General features: G+C 39.1%; 3 protein-coding genes across 9 annotated transcripts; 2 read left to right on the top strand and 1 right to left on the bottom strand.

The window, feature by feature from the left end:
• Positions 1–588: 588 nt before the first annotated feature.
• LOC105385260 (insulin) lies at positions 589–14454 on the top strand. Of its 7 annotated transcripts, none has more exons than XM_048624909.1 (5): positions 589–706; positions 8974–9149; positions 11529–11643; positions 11993–12170; positions 13400–14454. In XM_048624909.1, the coding sequence occupies exons 2-5, from the start codon at positions 8987–8989 to the stop codon at positions 13544–13546; spliced, it is 603 nt and encodes a 200-aa protein (XP_048480866.1). In that variant the 5' UTR covers positions 589–706; positions 8974–8986; the 3' UTR covers positions 13547–14454. The 7 variants fall into 7 exon arrangements, with proteins under 7 accessions (XP_048480866.1, XP_048480864.1, XP_037967906.2 ...); XM_048624907.1 differs by having other exon boundaries at positions 11978–12170; XM_038111978.2 differs by having other exon boundaries at positions 11526–11643; positions 11993–12071.
• A 5467-nt stretch (positions 14455–19921) lies between these two features.
• On the bottom strand, positions 19922–21321 carry LOC105385228. Its single transcript, XM_011555575.3, has 3 exons — positions 20966–21321; positions 20559–20784; positions 19922–20258 (listed from the first exon to the last, which is right to left on the bottom strand). Exons 1-3 carry the CDS (start codon positions 21223–21225, stop codon positions 20076–20078), a joined length of 669 nt encoding a protein of 222 aa, XP_011553877.3. The 5' UTR covers positions 21226–21321; the 3' UTR covers positions 19922–20075.
• A 1099-nt stretch (positions 21322–22420) lies between these two features.
• On the top strand, positions 22421–23582 carry LOC105386626 (60S ribosomal protein L39-like). Its single transcript, XM_038111776.2, has 3 exons — positions 22421–22552; positions 22654–22757; positions 23482–23582. The coding sequence occupies exons 1-3, from the start codon at positions 22550–22552 to the stop codon at positions 23528–23530; spliced, it is 156 nt and encodes a 51-aa protein (XP_037967704.1). The 5' UTR covers positions 22421–22549; the 3' UTR covers positions 23531–23582.
• The last annotated feature ends 435 nt before the right edge of the window (positions 23583–24017 follow it).

Here is a 24017-nt window from a genome sequence, read left to right as displayed (position 1 = left end):
TTATGGGGTGCATTTATTTTATCTAGGTTTAAGTTAAGCTTAAAGGGGAGCTTTTGGCTTACAACTAAGAAACTAAGAGCTTCTCTAACGAAAACCGTATAATCGTTTTTGCAACCATCTGTATAACCGTTTTTACCGCGAGCTTCATCATCATCTTCATCACGAGTATCACGACCCATCACGTCCCCACAGCTGGGGCACACCGGTCTTCTTCCAATGAAGGAACTATTAGCATAATATAATAACTTAAACACCACAGAGGATTGGCGTGAGAATACCTACTATGTTTGATAGCGGGCTAGGCTTTTAGTTCGTCAATAAAGAAGTAAAGGCAATCAATTAAAGATATCCCTCAGTCCCTCAGCCAGCCTGAATGTTTCAGACTTTTTTAAGAAACTTTGATACATCTTCTTGTAAACACCATGTTGTGAAAGTTTATATCAACATCAACATGGCTAAGCACCTACATTGTTATGGTGCTGCCCAGACCCTGAAGAGTTTCACCTGCGGGGGGCGGGGCGGGGCGCGGGGGCGTGTCTCTCCGCCCCCCGCTTGTTATTTAAGCGTCGCTGCGCGGGCGCCGGCCGCAGCGTGCGCCTAACCATCGCGAGTGCAGTGTCAGTGCCGTGCGTGCCGGAGACCACAGACTGCCGCGATCGACGAAGACGACCAGGAGCCGTTTCGATTTGAAGGCGTTTTTTTTTAGGTGAGCGGGTGTTTTTTGGTCTGTGAACTTTTGGGGGTTTTTTTCGGGTGAAGGAAATTTTGGCGCGAAATGAAGATAAGTTTTTTCAGATGTTTTAAAAGTTTACTGTATCAGTTAATAGAGGTCGGCATTTTTATTTTCTAAGTGCTTATTTAAACCTGCCATGCATACTGAAGTGGAAACGCTTGAGAAGTTAATTACTTTATATGATCAGTAATCACTCACAATACTCACATATTATGGGATTAAGAGTTAAAAATGCATCAAGTGCTTCCTGTAGATTTAGATACAAAATGTTCATATTTTCCTAAAACATTAAATAAAGTTCTACAAATAAAAATCAATAAAAAATTAACAATCATATGAAAATAAAACTGAGGCAATGTTTAGAAATAATATTTTTTAAGATTTTAAGAATTTTGCATTTTTCACTTGGAGTAAGCCATGTGTGTACTTCATGTGTAACTCTATAATTTAAGATTTTGACTATTAACATATAGTAGATAAATGATTTGAAATATTGGTTATCTGCTTCACCTAATCTAAGAACCTTGGTTGGGTGATCGGGTCATCTACAGCTAATGAAACAACACTTACTTAACTAATACATCTCAGAACTATTAACTACATATTCCAAGAAGTCTAAAATGGTTTCTTTCATAGGGAATTAGATGAAGAACATCATATTATATTTATAGGTGTCTCAGTTATTATTATAAATAATACTTATAGGTAAATTACGTACTTATAGGTACTTAAATCTGTATAACCTCAGTTAGTAAACAAGTATAAGTACCTACCTAATTACTTTTTAGGGATTTGGTGATATATTATAACCCAAAGTTTAATTGAAGGTTGCATAAAACAAGCTCTCTAAAATAATAATTAATTAAGTACTTAAGTAACTACTTATAATTAGGACTCAAAGAACACAATGTATGTGAATAAAGTGCAGCATTTTATAAATAAAAAAAAGTTAATTTACAAATTATACATAGGTATTTAGGTATATTCTAAACTACGATAAGTATCGAAATAATAATAATACTACTACACTATTATGTAGACATGAAAAACATGAAGTTGCTGTACCTACAGCTACCAGCGAGGTTAGCTATCACTGCACTGTAGATGCAATACAAAAGAATAGATTATTTTTATCTAATATCTGATAATGGTGCGTGTTACAACTTAATTTACTCTTCCTATTTCACAAGCTCCGATAGGTAGATGGTAGACATTAGGTATGTACACATAAATACTCAAACATACGTGTATGCCTAATAATATCTATCTAACATTAAATTATAAGTAACTAGCTGTGCCCGCGCGCTTCGCTTCGCATTAAAAAGTTTTCCCGTGGCAATTCCGGGATAAAAAGTAGCCTATGTTCTTTCCCAGGGTTTAGACCATATGTATTCCAAATTTCATTCAAATCCGTTCATTAGTTTTGGCGTGAAAGAGTAACAGACAGACAGACAGACAGACCGACAGACACAGTTACTTTCGAATTTATAATATTAGTTAGGATAGTTAGGATTAGGATTAGGATATATCAAACATTAAATTATAAGTAATTAATTAGTACCTATCTGGAAGCATAATTGTTTAATTAAGTATGTATTACTTAATTAGTTTAAGTCATGATTACCATTGTTAAATCATTACGGATCCACAACATTTGGCAATGGGGCATCGCAAATGGGCAATCGGAAATCGGAATCCGCTAGGGCCCTTCATTTACTTAATCCAGCCCTGGATTTAGGAAATAAGTTTTATATAGCAGCCCTTTCAGAAGTAGGTAGTAGGCGGGAACTCATTATGTTATTAACATCACAAGTATTTTTATTCAATACAATAATAACCGGCTAATTGCTAGTCAGACTCGAGCAGAAGGGGTTCTGTAGATCCCGTACCTAATTATTACTTACGAATAAAAAATCACTTAAAACTGAAATATTTATCGCCAGCAAACATTACCTATATTGGTTTCATATACATGGTGTTTCGACCACAAATTAATCCATAAGAGTATTAAGCTACGATTAATTTCATAAATTTCCTTTGTAACTAAATACTGAACCCTAAAATGCAAGCTAAAAACAGAAGAAACAGACCCAGAACAACAATGAAATGAAGATATCGCCGTATCATACAATAATAGCATGCCAAGATAAATTAATACTTATGACTGAGAAGAAATAACTTATTCTCTATTTCTCTCATTATTTGTTTACAAACAACGTTGTAAGGATGTTACAAGTCTTGAACTTTGCAGATCAATCTGCAGAACCCAAATTGAGGTCATAATCGTTGGTCCGCAGGTCACTGCCTCCCGAATATCTTTGCACATGTCCTTTCGCAATAAGTCAAATCTGCAATGAATTTATTATGCAGAAAAATATTGGAATCGATACACACTCTACTATTCGCACTGTACGATGGTGTTGTTTGAATCTGTCATCTAGGAAATTTAAAAAAATTGCTTGTTTGGATAGTAAATTGTTTTGTCTAGACGTCTCCCGCACCATTCTATAATGTACCTACCGTAGAATATAGTTTTTTCTGAGTCCACTTTCACGAGCCTATGCCCTGACTATGGCCTAATTGCCTAATTGGCTTCGTCACCGGTCGGTGCTCTACTTGTTGCTAAGCTCACGGCTCTTCCTCGGGCCCACACGAAGTTATTTGAGAAAAGCTAATGACGGAAATACGCACTTAACTTCGACTTTCCTTGACCCAATTGTGCTGGAGAAATGCTTTCATCCTGTTTGTTTTTAAATTAAAGTAGGCGGCATTATCAGCTCTCCCAGCAAGGCCGTATCAATCAAGCTAACGCAGCTTTGCTCAAGTTTCGGCGCGAGTAAATTTAAGGTTATTTTCTTTAAATAAAATTCCTGTATTTTTTTCATTACCATTTTACAAAACCTTCTTTTGTTTCTGTTCGGTAACGGTAATGGCAAAATTTAAAATGAAAATTAAATAACTTTTCCCGCCTGTTTCTGCCATAGACAACTCAAACTCTACATTTCCTTTTTAATCTTACCAGCCAGCAACCATTCATCCAGGCCAGCTGTGTGTATGAATTCGTTGGCAATTTGATCCGCACATAGATAGTAACCCGAGGTGCCGTGCGCTGAACCGACACTCAATTATTGGGAGACGTTTGCACTTGACCTCTCCAACAGTACAGTGTGTGCCCCCAGTCAGTGTGTGCCCCCGCGTACGCGACAGACGACTCCAGATCATAATTTGTTTACCCTTAGCTTCATGTCGCTGACGAATCTGTTATCTGACTCATCTATGTTCTTGATCGTTCGATGACAGCAAGAAAAAATATAGACTTTAGAAGCAGTTACAATACCCAAATCTAACATTACGGCGGTTCTAACACGATCCTGGATCACGCTGCATTTTCCGTGAATTGTATGAACGTATGAACGCACGGATATCATAAGTCCAATGTAACAGTGTAACACACTACAGTAAGTTATTTCGTTTATCTGTTATTAATTTACAAAGTTATCTAACGTAATCCTAGTTGAAGTTTTTCAATCAAGTTATTGCTAAATGCTTAAGTACATACACACTTAAGCTTGCAATTTAAGTTAAATACCCAACCCTAGGCAGAGCTTAAGCTACGTTAGGTATTTGCTTAATTATGTAATTCTGATAAGATAACTTGTAGTTACCTACTTATAGCTACTTCAGTAGTAGGTAAGTAGTTAGCTACAAAAATAATTGGCAATGTTTTGCAGCGAAGTAAAATACTCACTGGCTAATATCAGCACTGTGACCAACCCTAGTTCAGTTATATTATAGTGACTGACTGGAACTCTAAAAAGAAGATTAGACAGTCTTTTTGCATCTTCATCTTCAATAATTGTGCTTTATTATGGTCAGGTCGTTGTGTACTTGAGACCACGGTTAGTGTCTCATTATAGTGTTGCTATACAACTATTCTATTTCTATCCACAGCCCACGCGCTATAAGATACGGCAATTGGATTTTTTAAATATCTGTTCACTATTGCTGCCTATTATCCATTGTTTACGGCTTATAAACCAGGATGAGTAAGATTTTGGGCGTGTTCCTAGGTTTCTGTATGGAAGAAACAATTATTGCTATTTGTCTTCCTGTTGCAGCATTTTATAAAGCGTAGAAGTTAAAGTAGCCAAACAGTTACTGATAAGTGATTTTCATATATAGATATGTAGAAACAGACAATATGACTACTCTAAACTCTACATTATGCTGTGTTGTGTACACATGCGGTTACTTTAATGACCCACCCCATTTATCTATAATTAAAGACACTCGCTAATAAATGCTCGACAAACGACAAGGTGCTGAGATTAACGGCGACGTAACATTGTAGCTGCAATGGTTGTTAGAAGTCTTGTACAGTGAACCGCAAAAGGTGACTAATTATGTTTTTTTTTTTAACAGTCGGCTCGTCACGAAACATGCTTTAGAAAACTCTTAATTAATAGGTAATCTCTTAAACATTCAAATCAGACCATCCGTTTCGGAGCTAAATCATTTATTTTCTGGTAATCTAACTAGATGCCATCGATATATTCGTCGAAAACTTTGACCGATCCTGTGATATCATACCGTCACAAGCATTACGCGGTTGACTGTACCAAGTCCTTATTAAATAAGCGCGAGATATGCCGGTTTTCCACTATTTATAGCCAGGTAATGGTATAATGACACGCGCCGGGTACATGCTAGATGGCTCGGAGCCGCAGGCCGCAGCGCCAGCCTGCCTGACCGCATTGCCGGTACTTTTCCACACTCACAGTCGCTAGTCGCTTTGAACACCCCTGGAAATGTGTTCTATAAATACATTATCTCTTAAAGGTATTCCCCGAGTTTGTAGAACTTACATTCGTCTATGTAAGTATGTAAGAGGTCTGCAAGGCGACAATTGATAGCCGAACAGCAGAAAAGTGCTGAAATGTCGAAATACGCTTACTGGTTACAGAAACTTTCAGTCGAACTTTTTAAAGTGTTATTGATATGGGCCTGCAATACGAAGACATTTTGGTGCATAATAATCTAAATTTTGATTAATTTCGTGCAAGTATTTTTAGTCACTATTGATATACTTAGTATTTATTATATGAATTATATCACGCATTCCCAAAAGCGGATTCTAAAATTGTAAACAAAATTGGAATAAAGATTATTATTAACGTACCACGCTGACCCCTTTAGTCGATATCAATGAAAAAGTTTAAAAAACAAGTTGTATTTTTGCGTCTTCTAATAAGCTATTATGTACTCGTATATAGTATTATTAATCAAATAAATATTTATTTTATCTACAGTATTCTTTACTAACATTATAGACTAACCGATCTAGACTCTAGACCCGATAGACGCAGGTTATTTGCCCTGCTTAGCTTGATAGAAACTTCTTATAAGAGAAATTAACTATCTAGATTCTAGGTGCCTAGGTCCTATACTGCAGTTTCTAGATCATAGTAATTATCAGTCAGTTACAAGGTACCACCTACCTACGGCTACCTATGGCTTATTCATAACATTTCGTACAGTTATTTACATATTTACGCCCAGGTATCTGTCAATCATATATTCTTTAGAGAGAAGGGGCACCTAGAGCTTCAAGGCTTTTAAGTTTAAATAATCCACTTGACCCAACTATTTTCTATGGAATTTTAGGTTTCAACAGCTGATGATTAGTCGGTGGTTATTAAACTTAGGTATTCAGAATTAATGATTATAATTATTTATTCAAGTAAATATTCAAATCCAGGCAACTTTCGACAGTCAAGTGCAGTGCAAATAGCTTTTCTTCAAGGATGTCGTGAGGAGGGCAAACCAGTGACAAATGTGTGTAGCTGATCCGTTAACGTTAACGCTTAGGTACGTTAAGTTATTTAACACCCTAAGTCACGCCCATGTCACGCCATGAAAGAGGAAAAACACTAATAATTTTTTTTAATATAATTTTAATTTTTACTAACATAACATACAGAATATCAGAGCAGGCCCACCCAAACCTATAACAAACTGCCGTCTCCTGAGTGACTCAAGCTCTCTCATGCAGACTTACAACTTGTGCGGGCCACTCGGAGTAGTGGCAAGGCTGTAGACCGGCCAGATCCATCTGATTATCCAATCGAGTACACGAGTACTGAGGGCGAGCGAGGGGTGTGCAGGGGGCGGGGAGGCGGGAGAGTTGTATGAGAGTTGTATGACACGCGCCGGCCGTGTGACCAGCCGGTGGCAAAACATGAGCCGACCAATGTGACATTAAAGTCCGTCAGCAGATATAACGCTGATCCAACTTGAACATAAACGACTGAAATCTCATCATAATGTCGACCACACGCCCTCGCCGTGTCAATGAAACGGTAGTAAATGCAACATTGACACACCCAACCGACGATGCAAATGCAACCAATAAAGCTTTATAGTCCCGCTAATACCAAACACGAGTGTGCTAGTACTTATTTTATTACCAACACCGCAATATCAAGTTGAACGGTGCTTGGTTCCCGTGTGGGTACCACCTAGTATTATCAGGCTATAAATAGAATGATGCTAGAACTAGTGTCCGGGCTGTTCTATGAATAGTCCTTAGGCGTGTTGGCCGATGATTTAATGCGACACCCACCCCAACAATTTTTTCACGGAAGACGATGATTTGCATTTTTTGAGTTCGTTCATACCGGGGAGCTGAAGTCATCGCGTAATTGGAAGACGCTTGCAAATGACCCTCAAGTGTCGTAACAGTGTTTTTGCTAAAACTAAAATCACGCTATTCGTAACTATAAATATTTTTCGGCACTCCTGCTCCTGTTGAGTAGATAACAAGCGGTTATCTTAGCAATAAAAGCGAAACTTATCATTCGTTCTACATAAATTGACCCTTAATAGTGTTGTTTTCCTGTTTATGGCGCAGGAGTTGCAGGACGCACTGATCTGGGGGGTCACTCTATATGTTGAAAAACTAAGTTTCAGAGGGCTGCTGCCCAAGCCACGACTCTACCTCGTTGTATTAAAGGTGCCGATTGCACGACAGCTCTCTTTCGTTCGTTTTTCGTTACTATAGAGTAACCCTCCCATTCTCGAGTAGAGTGCACTACTCTCGGACGCATTATAGTATCTGTACAGAGCGTCACTAGCACGCGAGTTAACAGCACTCGTAGTACTTACCAACAAGCCTTCGAATTATCGAGTCACACGACACGACAGATGTAATCTTATAAAAATACAGCTAAATCACGCAAAATAAATTACAGAAATTGCATAACGCGCATTCCGATGATGTTATCTTTGCTTCGTGAGAAACAACAACCCCGAGACAACTGCCGGAACTAATGAGATGACTAATTAGCCAATTAAACTAATTGGGCATATTAAAATATGTCTTTTTAATCATCTATCTTTGTAAATTGTATGAAAGAAACAAAGTTTTGTGCGACCTACAGGCTGATGAGATGAAAAATACTTATTATTATGTGGTCCAAGGCGAGTTTCTTAATTTAGAAGCGATAGCACCGTGTTTACATTTTACGAATAGCGCGAGCATCAGTAAATACCGTGATTTTATCAGCCGATCCGGCCTAAAACGTCGACACATCATCTTTTTAAAGGGGAACGAATTCATTGTTATTATTCGCCGTAATCTCACAAATCTGGCCCGAAACGGTGTTTTCATTCAGAGATATGAGGTTGAGTTTGACGAGCGGTTCAGGCCAATTTGCTTTTATAAAAGTGCATTTCATACCGGACTGCGGTGCACTTAGGAAATGAAAGCCGTTTTAGGGATTTCGAGTGTATCACTGGGTGGAGCCGCCGGTGTCGGGTTTCAGATCGACCCTTTCCATATAAAACGCGACACCAGCTCGGATTACTGCAGTGCCGTCTACAACACCCGAGGATTAGTTGCCAGGATTATTCGGAACAATAAATAGAGAAAACTGCCTGACGCGGTAAGTTTCGGGCCGAAGCCTTAGGTGATTATCATTGACACGGTGGCAGCAGTAGCAATATGAGGTGTCGAACTTTTAACAGGGCTCAACCTAGCACAACCACCTCTGGTTCAACCATTGTTTCTTTTCAGCTACCAGGCAAGCATGAGTATCCTGAAATTATCCTTAAAATTTCCTGAGAATTCCCAACATTAAACCAGCGCGTTACCTTCCAGCTACCAGGCAATCATAAGCTGACGAATCCCTATGTTTTCCCTAAACAAATGTCAAAAATTAACCAACGGTGTTCTCTTCCAGGTACCAGGCAAGCATGCGTGTAGAGAAGGCAGTGCTGACGGTGTTGGCGGCGGCGGTGTGGGCGGGGGGGTGCCAGGCCGCCACCAGCGCGTCAGTGAGGCTCTGCGGCCGCAAGCTCAGCGAGATGATGAGCCGCGTCTGCCACGAGTACAACAGCCCGTCGTGGGATGATCCAGGTAAACACACAAACAAACATAAATCCTGTAATAGTGCACTGCAGGATACGGATATCGTAAGACTCAAGAGACTTGACTTGCCATAAACTTAACGCTTGGCAGGCATATCCAAGATCTTAACAAATATTAAAACCACCCGGGACCTTTCGCACAGCAGTCGGTCACTAATCCTTGCGCTATCGACTTCCATAACTTTATCCAATCGATTTTCATAAAACAACACCTAAAAGCCGTTACTTTTAATTCATCTCTACTATATATAGTTAATGTTAAATTTGATTGCTGGTCATGGTTCTACCTTTTTTGGCATAAGATTTTTTTGCCTAATATCGTATTGCATAGTAACGTTTGGTCAAAGTCTCGTTTCGCCAAAAATCGTATGGCATAAATCTCGTTTAGTAAAAAGTTATTTCGCATAACATTGTTTAGCCTAATAATGGTATGGCCAAATCTTGAATAGCCTAATAATGCTATGGCATAGGTTTATACAAAGTAATAATATTCGTTTGGCTTTAACTTTGACGGAGCGTCTCCCTACATAGCGCAAACTGGTGCCTTGTATTGTTTCGGCTGTTTGGAAAACGCTCCGCTCCGCTTCGCTGCGCTCCGCTTTGGTTTTGATGAACATGTGCACCTAAAACGCTCCTCCTCGCTTTGCTCGTCGTTGCACCTATTTTTAGGTTTCGATCTCATGGGGTTTGTAATAATTATATTGGTCGTTAACTTTCGATTTTTTGATCATACAATATCGTGATTTTCGGGATGTAGGAGAAAAATATATCACAATTTGTACATTTACTACATACTTAATACCTATATTATTTATTAAGATAACATTAGGAGAAACAAGATTATACATAGGTATAGACGAACATAAATTTGAGCAAACGAAACTTAGGTGTTTAAAGATTGTGCCTAAAGAGTTTTAGACGAAACGAGCCTTATGCCACATAAGTCTTGGCAAAGTGATGGTTCGGCCAAAAAAGTTTAGACCATACGAGTTATGCGAAATGAGTTTTGGTCAATAAAGATTATGCCAGATGAGCGGAACCCGCTGGTCATACATACGTTTAGAGTATGCCAGTCAGGTATACTCAAGAATACAATGTAAATTTTAGCGCTCTGTCGCGCTAAAAAGTTTACGAACTTTTATCATCTCGTGAAATTTACGGGCCTCACAAAGTTATCACAAGTTTTTGCGGTAAGATTTAGATTCAGTAGTTGAGAAAGGGAAAGCAAAAGTAGTAGCCAAAATACTGATTTAGACAGAATTGGATAGTGAACTTTTTAGAAATTCTTCTGAAAATGGCTTATAAAATTTACCTCAACACCGATAGTTAGGTATGAATAATGTTTGAATAAAAACATTAATATCCGCAAAGCAACTATCTTTTATCGCAGAAGGTCGGGTTGAGAGTTGAGATGAAGATAATTGATGAGAATGTAAACAAAACCAAGCGACATCCAACTAGAGAAATATAATACTGACTTGCCTCGCCAAAACTATAAATATATTGCATCAATCAGTGGAAGCTGTAGATATAGGCAGGTAGGTACGCATGATAAAACATACATTTAACATATACTATTCCTCTTAGGTAAGTTAACTTTTCACATGAGTAGAGGGATTACGATAGTGGATTGACCTTCAAAACGGAATTCCACTCGATCAAATCGATATAAGAAATGATGAGATTCTATAATCTTCCACAGCTTAGACGATAGGTCATAGGGTTACCTAGGTATCTAATCATAACACTAGATTAGAAATTCTACCACCAGTCCGCATTTACTTATAATGACTAGGTCCAACCAAGTCATGACATTGTCACAAGCTCTGTGATGTGATAATTATCATTTCAACGATTTTACACGAGACTCTTTTAACTTAATTAATTTTGAGTTATCTTGAACAACTGACCTCTGCCTGTTTACGTCTAGTAACAAAAGCAAAAACAAATGTGAGCAGTTATACTTTATATTGACCCTTTAACCAGCTGTATAACAAGTTAGCATAGCATGAAGATATAATTGTAATAACAATTAATCAGCCAGCCAATGCCTGCTGGGCAAAGGCCCCTCGTAAATTTTAGCAAGAAAAGAGCTTACTTTGTATCGCTTTTTAGCTACGAACTATTGAGGTGTCGTTTAGTCTCTACAGTATTGTAGCAAGTTGTAGGTAATCCGATACAGTTCGTCTACAAAGTTCTCGTAAACTCAACTTTATAGTAAAGTTATGATATGATCACAACTTATTAGTCATACCTACCATACTATCCAATGTTATAAATTTTATCACAATTCCATCCGTACACCACCCCCATTTTATCCCGAATTTCTGACGCCGCGCCTAACCCCTACCCTCATTGGTTTCAGTAGTAGAGCAACCGGGCGGGGTCCGGAGACGACGGCAGGTGGCCGGGATAGCGGACGAGTGCTGCACACACGGATGCACCTTCGAACAACTCACCGACTACTGCTCCATCAGCACCAAGTGAGTATGCCGGGTTAGATTGGAGAACTGGAGAAGCGACTGAGAGATGTAGCCAAGCATGCTATAAGCATAGTAGTCTTCTTTCTGCATCTAAATCTAAGAGTATAAGTTATCAGTGCTCTAACAGAGCACAGTGTTGTTGTTGGAGCCTTTCTACACCAGACCTACGCCCTGTAAGAGCCCTGATTCTTAATGCATGGTCAAAAAGACCTCAGCTTTCTTTGTGAAACATACAAAACAATCCTTGCAAGCAACACATTGATCATCCATCTCTTCTCTCTATCGCTTCTCCTTCATTCCACCACCTTCGAGCACCCGCTAACCATTAAATCAGAATGTTGTTCCCCAGTTCGGAGTCGACCCTGGAGGCGTTGGAGGCTCACATGATAGCGGACCGGTCGGCGGAGGCGGCGGCACCAGCGAGCGAGGTGGGGCGCGGGCGCAGGCGCGGGAGGGGGCGGGCGCGGGCGCGGGGGCGCCGCTGCGGCTGCGCGGGCCGCCGGCGCCTCGTGCTCTCGGGTAACATGGTGTGTCATGCCGCCGGCTTGTTCTCTCGTAGATGTTGTTGCGATCCACCAATGAGGGCACACTCGAATTGTAGAGAAAAGTTTAAATGTTTTGCTTGGGTTGATTTTATCCGCATTCAGTGTAGTTCATAGTTACAATGGAATCTGGTAAAGGGTTGCCGTTCGTTGGTGGATTGTAAATTCTGTACAGTAGCGTGTCGTATTAAGTCTGTAGTTTGAATATGTTTAGATTTCTATCTTATATAAACTTTTTGTTATTGAATAAGAAACTATTTTCCAAAACTATTCACTGCGACGCAAACTATTATCAAAAGCACCTCAAACACAATATCTTCCAAACTTTAAGATCTTCAAGCAATAAGTTTAAGCAAAGGCAGAGTTTATTGGAAGACCCTCTGTCGTAAGCCGACACCGATTGTTCGCGAGTTTGAAGACACAATAACAAAGCAGGTGTTTACAGATCTGCCATTTGTCTCGTCTTCCATTGTTAACGAATAATGTCCATGAGAATTATCGCGAATACTGTACTGTGAGAGAGCAGGCGGCGTGTAACTAACAACTCATATAATGCTTCAGCATGTGTGCTAACTACTCCACCTAACTGTTATCCAACCCTCATTGCATGTGTAGATAAGTTATAATTTGTGGTAGCGACTGCTGTAAATTTGCCAGCCATTGCCATTACTTTGTGGTCAAATTACATGACGTAGGTAAAATGAGGAAGGCCAAGGTCTAGTTAGACCAGTCAGTAAGTACCTAATCTTCAGGTATAAGTCTACATCACGTAAGTACCTATTGGGAAGCCCTGTGTTCAGCAGAGAACGTTTACGGGATGATGATGATGATGGATGACGTGACTCTTTGGCCGATGCAAAGATATTGATTCAATGATCACAATTAATAATGACAGCAGCCGTCCACTTGCATGGTAACCTAAGAAAATATCGAATTCATAAGTATTGGGGATTTATATCTTGGGTTTAGTTTAGAGCATGTTATGTTTTAAGATTTTGTTAAAATTCCACCCCGTAATTAAATCTATCAATTTAAAGAAACGAGACCTACGCCTCGCCTCATGAGGCAGAGCAAACACCTGACTCGTTCCTTAAAACAGACTATCGGACGCCTAAAACATCGCACAAAGATCTTATGCACTGTGTTCCTACTAACATCAACGCACCCAGCTGTCTTATATGCGTCTATTCTACAACATATTCTCCCATTCTCAGGCGGATCGCGTAAGAGATGTGCCGCGCGCTGCGCCCGTGGTGGGCACGGTGTCGCCGCTGCTGACGTGGGGCCGCACTCTGCACGCCGAGCTGCCGCCCGTGGACCTCGACCGGTACGCGTACGTGGCGGTCTACTCGCGCCCTTAGCCGCCGTGTGAGCGCGGCCTAGCGCGTTTAGTTTACATTGGAGCGAGAACATTCTCGCGCGTTGACCATTCTCGCTTGCGAGAATTGTGTGTTAAATCTGTGCCACGTTTTACGCGAGAACATTCTCGCTCGTCGGTCATTCTCGCACTTGTGTTGGCGAGACTTGAGTGTTTTATTTGTAGCACATTTCAAGCGAGAACATTCTCGCGTCTCGGCCGTTCGAGAGAATTGTGTGTTATACAGTGTGGACAAGAATCGCCGCAGTTCTTTTCGAGTTTGCGAGAGTTATGTTTTTAATCGGCGAGAAATGCCGACTGTCGGCTGCCAGTTTGAGGGTGGTTAGACATGAGCTCGCTAGTATTGATGTAGTGGATCCATTCGCACTGTGTGTGAGCATCTGTTAGTAGCTTCAGACATCAGTGGTGATTAGTTAATGCGTGTTCAATTTGAGTTGTTCTTTTTAATAGCTAATGTGGATTTGAATTGTAGTAAATGACACAATAATTGAGTAATGTAGCAAATTTTTTATATAAAATTCTAGTGAAGTAATTCTTTTTGTACATACAAATTTCCTCTTAAACTGTCTTGTAAATCAACTATTTATATATTTTTTTATACAACGAACAGCTATCCATCAATAAATAATGAAAGCATATTACTTTATAGTTAAATATTAAATTAAAATGTAAGATTTCAATAATTGCCTTTACCACATAAGATTTAAAGATCTCTTGAATATCTGTGATAATAATTCCATTAACTGATAAATTTAATGATTAATTTATGAGTTTATAGTAACATCACTACAAATAGCCTTTTTAGCACTAAGCTTGTAATTTAGGAGGTTTGTAATGAGTATGTAATGACTGACTCAATGGATGCTGTATTAAACTTCTATTTGATTCTGACGACTTGTTTTATTTTTATATTGACCCCTCCAAATTTTACACATAGTACCTACATATCTATACTTTGAAAGTAGAATGTTTGCTTTAATAAAACTGAGTATGAACTAATTATAATGTATTACTGTAAAACTTCACATAAATAACAACTTAAACTACATTTTATACAACAGTATTTACAATAGATACATTTTACCTGAAAATAAAATGTTTATTAAACATACTTACCTTATGCAAAGCCTAAATATATGAGAGTAGCGTTTGTTTCCGTTTCCGTACCAATTTACGTTAATTTCGGCCCAGTATCATGACATCCGTCGTCGGTCTCAAATAATACTGTCAACTTCCGTTTGGTTTTTTAGCATTTCCGGTTACCGCCACCACCGAAGGCAGTTGAGTTTTGAGGCTCAATATTTTAATCATTAGGCTCTGATTTTTCACCAGGCAGGTTATAAAAATGTTAGGCTTTGCATAAGGTAAGTATGTTTAATAAACATTTTATTTTCAGGTAAAATGTATCTATTAAACAGTACGTTACCGTTATGCAAAGCCTAAATATATGAGAGACGTGTTTATTATCGCCTGGTGGTGGCGGACAGCATTATGAGACATAATCAGGAAAACACATAGGTCAGGCAATCTGACTATATTGTAAGGGAAAATAGAAAATATAGTGTATTTTGTAATCAAAACTATTTATTGTGATATTAGTATCTTCTTACAAAACATTTATGTATCAGGCATACAAATAATTGTGTAATTAAAAATTATAATAAATTTTAACAAAATCAATTTGTTATTCATTAATTGGCGTAAATAATGAAGAGATAGAACTCGTATTGTTAGAAGGCGCACTAATTTCGCGCCTGTAGAATTTCTGGAATGTCTTCGCTGACTTCCAATTACCTCTAGCCAGGATGTCATCCATTTGATAATTCTCTATCCAATTTTTGGATGCCACAGCTGACCGAAAGCTGCCAGGTGTAGCATCAATGTTAGCTTCCTCAAGAAGCTTTTTTAACCAGCCTCCAATGATTGTACGTGATGCTGGTTTCGGAACGCCGACAGTAGTTATAAATAAATTATCAGATTTGGCAAGTTCTCTTCTTGGTTGCGATACCTGGATTAGGTGTTTTATCCAGTGGACGGGACACAATTGTTTATTGTTCTTATTATGCAGTAACCTCCAACCGGATTGACGATAGTCAGAGGTGTCAGTTTTAGATCCAAAAGCTGGCCAAAGTGTAATATGGTCATCAGATATAATGCAGTGTTTAGAGTTTATTTTGAGTAAGGTAAGATCATGTACTCTTCGACTTGAACAAAGCAGTAAAATAGCTGCAGTGTGACGAGCAACATCGAAAAGCTTTGATGAGTCAATTGCGCTTTTAGTCATGTGTTGTATCAAGACTTCGACATCCCGTATGGGTGGTTTTAATGGTTTTGATTTAGCTAATGAAATAGCCTTTAGGATCTGTTTAACTAATAAGTGTGAGCTTAGTTTATCGCGGTCACTAGGGTTACAGAATGTTGCCACGGCAGATTTATGAACCATTATTGTGCTGAGCGCCAGGTTATCCTTTTGAAAAAGATCAGTTAAGTATCTGGCTAGATCTGACCCGGTAGGTTCTTCAGCATTTACATGATTTTCTGAAGTCCATGATACCCACTTCTTCCATGCAGATTTATAGGTCTTAAGCGTTGACTCGCGCCAGCTTGCTGAAAGCAGAGTCTTTTGTTCAGGTGTCCAGTTGGTTAAGTGTTTGTTCCAGCCCCACATCTCCACACTTCCAGGATCATTTCTGTCACGTTGGGTGGTGGTAGACCGGTTGTTACGTCTACCAGAACTTGTGGTAGGTTCCTGATCGTGAAAGGTGCAGCTGTTGCTCGGCTCTTCAGGTCTGGTCGCCAGAACGCTCGCTCCCACCGAGGCGCCACTATTAGGTACAGTCCCCTTGCTTTGTTCAGGTGTGACAGAACTTTCGGTATTAGGTGCGGTGGAGGAAACACCCATGCCAGTGAATAATCCCAAGTTACTCCTAGCGCGTCGTAGCATGCAGCTCCCATGTCCTGTCTGTCGAGAGTGCAATATGTGGGCACTACGTGAGCGCGATGAGATGCGAATAGATCGATTCGTGGCTCTCCCCATTTCTTGAAAATTATGCGAGTTATTTGAGGTAACAGATGCCATTCTGGTCGCAGTTTTAGTCGAGAAAGGTGATCTGCATGGCAATTGTATATACCTGTTATGTGATAAATGCTCATGTGTATTTTGTGTTGGTCCAAAATGAGAAAGATCTTCATTGCCAATTCTGTGAGTTTGTATGATTTTGTCCCTCCTTCGTTGCGAAGATAAGAGACAACAGTTTTGTTGTCGGACTGGACTAGGACACTTTTGCACGCCAGGAGCTGAGCGTGGCCTCTCAGGACGTTGAATATCGCAATCATTTCCTTTTGATTGGAATGTAAATTTTGTTGTGAATTTGTCCACGTTCCAAGGATGCTCTGATCGTCTAGCTTGGCTCCCCATCCCACGTCGCTGGCATCTGTTGTCAAGTAGTGATTTGGTATTGGCTCGTGCAACTGGGAGTAGTTTGTGCAGTTCTTGTGCCACCAGTTCAATTCTCTCATCGCCTTCACCGTTAGTGATACAGATTTTGTCGGTTCGGACCTCAGAAGAGAGTTTAGTTGACGTTGCAGGAAACGATAGTGGAGTCTGCCTCTTGGGACTGTGAAGCTTGCAAAATTCATGACGCCAATAATCCGTTGTAGCTCTTTTAGTGTGACTTTGCTGGATTTGAGCATGGCTGATGTTTGAGAGAGTACTTTCGATGTTATTCGCTCTGGTAGATACTTCCTGTTTTTCCAGGGATCCCATACTACGCCGAGAAATTCGAGGCATCGCTGTGGTGTTGATATCGACTTCTCTGTGTTTATTGTCCAGCCCAGGTAGGTTAGTGTTTCTATTACTATATTTATCTGGTGTTTTAGCGTGGCTGGGTTTTGGTGAACCAATAGGAAGTCGTCCAAATATATTAATATTCGTATTCCTTGGTCTCTCAGTATTTGGGCCACCCAGTTGGTCAATGTGGCGAATGTTTTTGGTGCAGAACTCAGCCCGAAGGGTAAGCAAGTCATTTGTAGCAACTGGCCTTTGTAAATGAGGCGAAGAAACCGTCTGTGACTCACCGAAAAATTTAGATGAAAATATGCCTGGTGGATATCGATTTTGGCCATCCAGTCCTGAGATTGCAGGAAGTCTGGAACTCGTTGGATGTTCACCAATCTGAATTTTCCCACTTCGACAAATTTGTTTAGTGCCTTGAGGTTGAAGATTGGCCGCCACGTGCCGTCTGGTTTTGGACGGAGAAACATAGTGGAAATGAAGCTTGGAGAAAGTGATGCTTTTTCGAGTATTTTCTGCTTCAGCATTTTGTTTATGATATGATCCATCTCTTCTGTGTGTGCGGTTTCCTGAGAATTGATGTTTGGTAAGAACAGGATTGGCCTTTTCTTGAACGGTATTCGATAACCGGTGATCATTTTTAGTATATGGGGTGGGGCCCCCAGGTTGACCCAGTGGTCGTAGAACCGACTGAGTTTCCCTGCACTGAAGTTGCTGGTCGAGTCAATATTTGCGCCGGGTTTGTCCTCTCCTGTCCCGGTGGGACGAGGGAGAGCGCCGGTCTGCCGTGTTCCGGTATGAAACTTCTCGTGTTGGTGGTCTTCTCTTGGTGCCTCTACCACGAAAATTCGAATTCACATTATTTTTAGGGCCAGATCGGAGATCTTTGTAGCCAGACTTACCCGTATTTTTATTTTGTATTTGTACTGGGTTTTTTTGATCGTTCTGCGGTGCAGGGTAGCGATCTTTTTCATTGCACCAGAATACTTTTTTGACTCCACCAGATTTTTCTAGAACAGCGCTGAATTTATCTGCATCAAAGAGATGGCTGCAAGATGGCGGTATTTTCCTTAAAGCGCTTTTGTGGTAAGGGTCTTTTACAGCTGCCAGAATAGCTTCTCTTCTATGTTGCACTAATTCAGATCTGTGACCACATACCAACTGTAATGCATCAGCAGTTGTTTTGCAATAATTTCCATCTGAAAAGATACCTGAAATCTTCGCATGCAAGTCTTTGTACTCTAAGGGTTGGTTTTGGTGAGCATAATTCAAAAGTTCCTGCATATCCTTCTGTAGCGCGTCGCGCTGTTTCAGTAAGGCAAATGTTATGGATGCGAAAGCCTTTTCCATATTAGCTGTATTTTTTGAAACATCTAATCGTCGCACTTCATCATTTGCTTCAAGATTTACAAAACCAGGCGATTGACTGTACAGTTTTTGAATGTCAGCGTAGCGGACATTAACCCACTCAGGATTATCAAATCTTTGTAAATCTTTCAAAAGTTGCAGCATTTCGGGTGATGTTGGTGGAACAGATGGTTCTTTAGTTTTAGTGCTCATTGTAAAATTTAATTCTGCGGGTTCGTTACAATGTTCTGATAGAGATTCGTTTTCGAACAACTCGCCACTAACGTCTAAATCAATATCATCTCGAGATCCAGTGGTATTCGTGCATGCCATTTGATTTTTCAGAAAGCTTACCTCCTTAATCAATTTGTTCAATAACTTACGGCTGCGCTTCTTGCTTCGTTTGCGTTTCTTACTACGCTTGCGATTATCACTGGATGACGAGCTTGACTCCGAGGATGAGCTCGACGTCGAATCCGAGCTGGAAGACTCTCTCCTTCTCTTCCTCCTTGTATCCTTGTCTGGTTCCTGACATTCCACTATGCTCGCTGTACTTGTAGATGGGCCGGGATTATCCATAACTCCTGAAATTGATATCTAACGGCAGTTGATTACCGTTAGAAAATATTTAAAATATTTGCTTCGATATAAACAAATAATAACTTACGAACGGTAACACCGTTTATCCATTAAACATTATTAATACTTATACCTGTCGTTGTTTTTTTCTGTTTTCTATTCTAGAAAAGCTTTAAATGTTATTTGTACTATGCGATTAACATAGGGCGATGATTTGAAAAGAAATAGGTAGTATTTTTGACTAATAAACGAAGTGTACTTACAGTTTTTGTCGTGGAAAAATAATCACTTTTCGAAAAAACTTACTTTTACCCTCAGGTATAAAACTGAAAACGATAGGTATATTTACTTCTTGGTACTATTGAGACAGTGCTCGTGCATAGGCTGCAGCCACAACCGTCTCGGTTGAAATCCAAACGCCTAATGATTAAAATATTGAGCCTCAAAACTCAACTGCCTTCGGTGGTGGCGGTAACCGGAAATGCTAAAAAACCAAACGGAAGTTGACAGTATTATTTGAGACCGACGACGGATGTCATGATACTGGGCCGAAATTAACGTAAATTGGTACGGAAACGGAAACAAACGCTACTCTCATATATTTAGGCTTTGCATAACGGTAACGTACTGTTTAATACTTACTTAAAAATCTTCATGAAATGCTATCTCCTGTGCTCATCTGGTTGTAATTGTTTGGGGTGCTATTCTGTCTTGTATCAGTATTTGTTCGTAAGTAGTATTGTGCATACCAAGCATATTTACCTACAAGAATAGTTACCACCAGGGCGGCTAGTCACAGTGGCCCATTATTCTTTTTATTTCCATCAATAGGACCATTTATGCCATTATCTGAGGCCTGAGTACTCATTACTTTAGAGGGCAGCAATTGAAAACGTAGTGTGTTTCCTTTTGTCCTCTTTTGAACAATTTTGCCAGAGTCCTTCACATTTTTTTCAATGAGGGAGTACACCTTTTCCTGGAAAGATGAGATGAAGTTATTAGATTAGTAAAGAGAAGATAAATGTTAACCAATACTAATGGATAATGTTGTATTGATGCTAGACAGTTAGAATGTATGGTGCAGTTAAGTTAAATATGTTCTAAAAATACTTGGAATCACCAGATATTAGCAGGGACTGTCATTATTTGATAGTGTAGTTCATAATAATAAAAATAATTAATGTATGGTAGCCACTGCAGTTAAGTTAAATATATTCTAAAAATACTTGGAATCACCAGATGTGTAGTTCATAATTGTAATAACAACTAAAGTTACCGAGGCTGCAGACTCCTGTCCTTCACCAGTGATGACAACTCGAACTTCATATTGCTTCTCGAGCAGTTTAAGCATTTTCTTTACGCTGGTCATGAGGTCATGCTCCCCGATCCTCGTGGAGAGAGTCAGCAGCTTCTCCCCTTTGTTGGTGGCTTGTTGTCGACTCTCTTGTTTCTCTTTCCGTTTCTGAAGTTCTTCATTGTGGTAATCTGCACTGGACATCATTCTGGAATATTCCAAACCAAAGCATAGGTATTTCTGTTATAATACCATTAAGGTAACATTACATTTAGGTTAGTAGAAAGAAAAAGGAAGTGTTGGAGACACTAATATATATCACGGCAAAGAACTGGATCTCTAGACTAAAGACTGACACTGCTCAAGTGGAGGTAAGATATCCAACTCACTTGTAAACCGGCCTTCTAGTTTTAGCATCCACATCCTGTATCTTGACTAGCTTCAAGTCTCGGCGTGTAGACAGGGTTTGTGCATTCTTCAAATCTGTTATGCTTACTGAATTATCGGGACTTATCAGGGTAATTCGTGGCGCAATGTTTTTCACTTTCGGAATTTCCTTCCCATCAGCTGAAAGCCGTGTTGTCGCGGTCCGGCATTCGAATATTCGCTTTGAGGCAAACAGACTTAGTAGTTTATTCATTGTGTACATTATCCAAACATTGATTTTTATTCAATATTTTGTTACAAAACCAAATTTTACGAAGTTCACGATCACAAATACATCAGCTGCTTTTTGACAGCTGTCATTTCAGTTGTGTTGTGCCATTGTTGTGCAAACTATTCTATAAACCATCTTAGACAGGACAGGGTTATTTTTTTACAAGTGAACTAGGTACTAGGTACTAATACTTCCATGCTAAATACAGATTCAAACAGGTACTGCAACTCGAGTTAATGTTTTTTTTTTTATATGAAGATGATTTTAGTGGAGAAACTCCCTACTGGTGTTCCATCCTTCCTTGAAAGAGGGCTTTCTTTAATTTAAAATCAGCATGAGTAGATCTACTCACGAACACTTCGATAATGTCAACGAGCTGATGACGATCATTATGAAGCTCTTTTTTTTTCAATCTATTTTATTTAAGGAACTTTTGTCACTAGGTGACGATGACAGTCCCATCGTACCCTCTAATTAACATACATAAACAAAAAACAATAAACTAAAAACTAAGAATGAAACTTAAAATAATATAACAATTTGGCTGCTTCTGACCATGGCTCAGCCAATATACTTTGGAAAACTCCAACATCGATTCTATTAATATTAAACTTATCAACTAACTGTTGCCGCCGACTTGCATTCCGGACACATTCCATTAGGAAATGGTATACGTCATCTTCTACTCCACATTCATCACATTTGGGTGAAGTAACTTTTCCCATCAAGAATCCGAATTTATTTAATGGAATATGTCCAGAACGAAGTCGGAGAGCCATCACAATTTGTTGTCTGTTTAATCGACTTGAACTAAACCAAGGTATTCGAGGGGGCTCACACACTATACTTCGGTACCAAATTCCCTTTTCTTTGGATATCTTGTTGAAATATTCTCTCCAATTATCACGTATAAATTGCCGATATTTGGCTAATACTTCAGACCAACTTGCTACAACTTCAACATCATTACCGTCTTTAATTGCTTTCTTAGCAAGCCTGTCAGCCTCCTCGTTACCTTGTAATCCAACATGCGAAGGAATCCATTGTAACATACCTTTAATGCCCCTTTTACACAAATTAATTAATTTTGATATAATCTTATAAGCAATTGCCAAACCTCTTTCCCCTGAAACACATCTAATAATATGTTGGAGAGAACTTTTACTATTATTATGAAGCTCAAAATATTGAATACACTAAGATAGAATCGTTATCCTGTGATCAACCATAGACAAAATAAAAAAGTTCTGAAGAAGTAAAACGTCAAACATAAAATTTTCAAGATCTTTCACTTTGACATTTGCTCGACTGCAAAATGGTGTGTAAATTTTCTGTGCAATGAATAAATCTGTGAATATCATGTAAATCACGTATATATTTGAGGTTTTACTAACTAAATTTCGTTTATTTTGTTTTCAGTCGGCCCACAAAACATTTATTATCAAGCGCAAGCTTGCTAAGAAACTGAAACAAAACAGACCTATCCCTCAATGGGTTAGAATGCGTACTGGAAACACCATCCGGTAAGTTATATTGTTCTTTTACATTGTTTAGTGCATTTTTCCTTAATTTCCTTGTGCTCAAAAGCATAATTTCTTGTCTCAACTACCAATATTTGTAGGCCACCAAACCATGTCTAAAATGTCTTGTGAGTCGCTTTGACCGGTAACTTTCCTCCCAATATACTAGTGGATAGTGTCCGTACCATGATTTTAACGTTCTCTGATAGCTTTACTTGCAATAACAATTTGTAAACAATGCCAAGCCTTCGACCGGTAGGCTTCGCCAATACCAATATCTTTCAAACATTCTGTAAGGCTTCACCAATACAATATCTCCCAAACACTCTGTATGGCTTTGCCAGTACAATATCTTCCAAACATGCTGCTAAGGTGGTCGTAGAAATCTCATTGATTAGCCTTTGATATGGCAACAGTTGTCCCAATTTTCAAGTATACCAAAAACTTTCTGCTAATAATTAACAATTTGCTCATTCTGACAATGTTTGAAAGAATGAATTGTTAGTTTCACATAATAAATATTAACAATATTGGCTTTTGAACTATCTACTTGTTTGAACTGAATTGCACCTTAGTATTGTCAGTAGCTCCAGAGTTTATGTCTGTATTTGTGGTCATTAATTTATAATTCTTTCATAAATTATACAAAATTTCCTGTGCATCCCACCAGTGTAGAACTTGAACCCCATTAACACATTAATATTAACTTTCTTTTCTTGAATTTCAGATACAATGCTAAGAGGCGTCACTGGAGGAGGACAAAGCTGAAGCTGTAAGGTGTTACCTGATAGTTGTTAAGCTGAATAAAACCTCATAAAAGTCACCCAAGTAAATTCTTTTCTTTACTTATCCTATAGGTACCTAGTGAATTGAAACTTAAAATATTTCAGTGTTCCGCCTATCCAATAATTTGCATACTTAATTCTTTTTTGATCTGTAGTATACACAGAACATTTGGTTAAAATATGGGATAAACGGGTTATTGAAACTATTACACCAGGTTTTCTCTCTTCATAAGTTCTTTCATACAAAGTTTAGTGGAAATATTCATTACATTTGTGTGTAAATGCACTGGATTCATAGGTTATGTAAGCTAATTCTGAAGAGTTCTGGAGTGGAGACCACAAACAGGCAAACACAGCGGGGGACACCCACTGGACTGACAACTTTAGGCAGGTAGTGGTTGGATAAGGAAGCAAACTCGAAACTCAAACAGCAAGTATACCATCAATGATGGCTCTGGCTAGCTCAGATTGGCTAAAA

The sequence above is a fragment of the Plutella xylostella genome, chromosome 13 (genome assembly GCF_932276165.1).
Source record: "Plutella xylostella chromosome 13, ilPluXylo3.1, whole genome shotgun sequence".
Classification (NCBI taxonomy): Eukaryota; Metazoa; Arthropoda; class Insecta; order Lepidoptera; family Plutellidae; genus Plutella; species Plutella xylostella.
The sequence above is the reverse complement of the archived record's forward strand: the minus strand, read 5'-3'. Positions and strand labels throughout refer to the sequence as shown.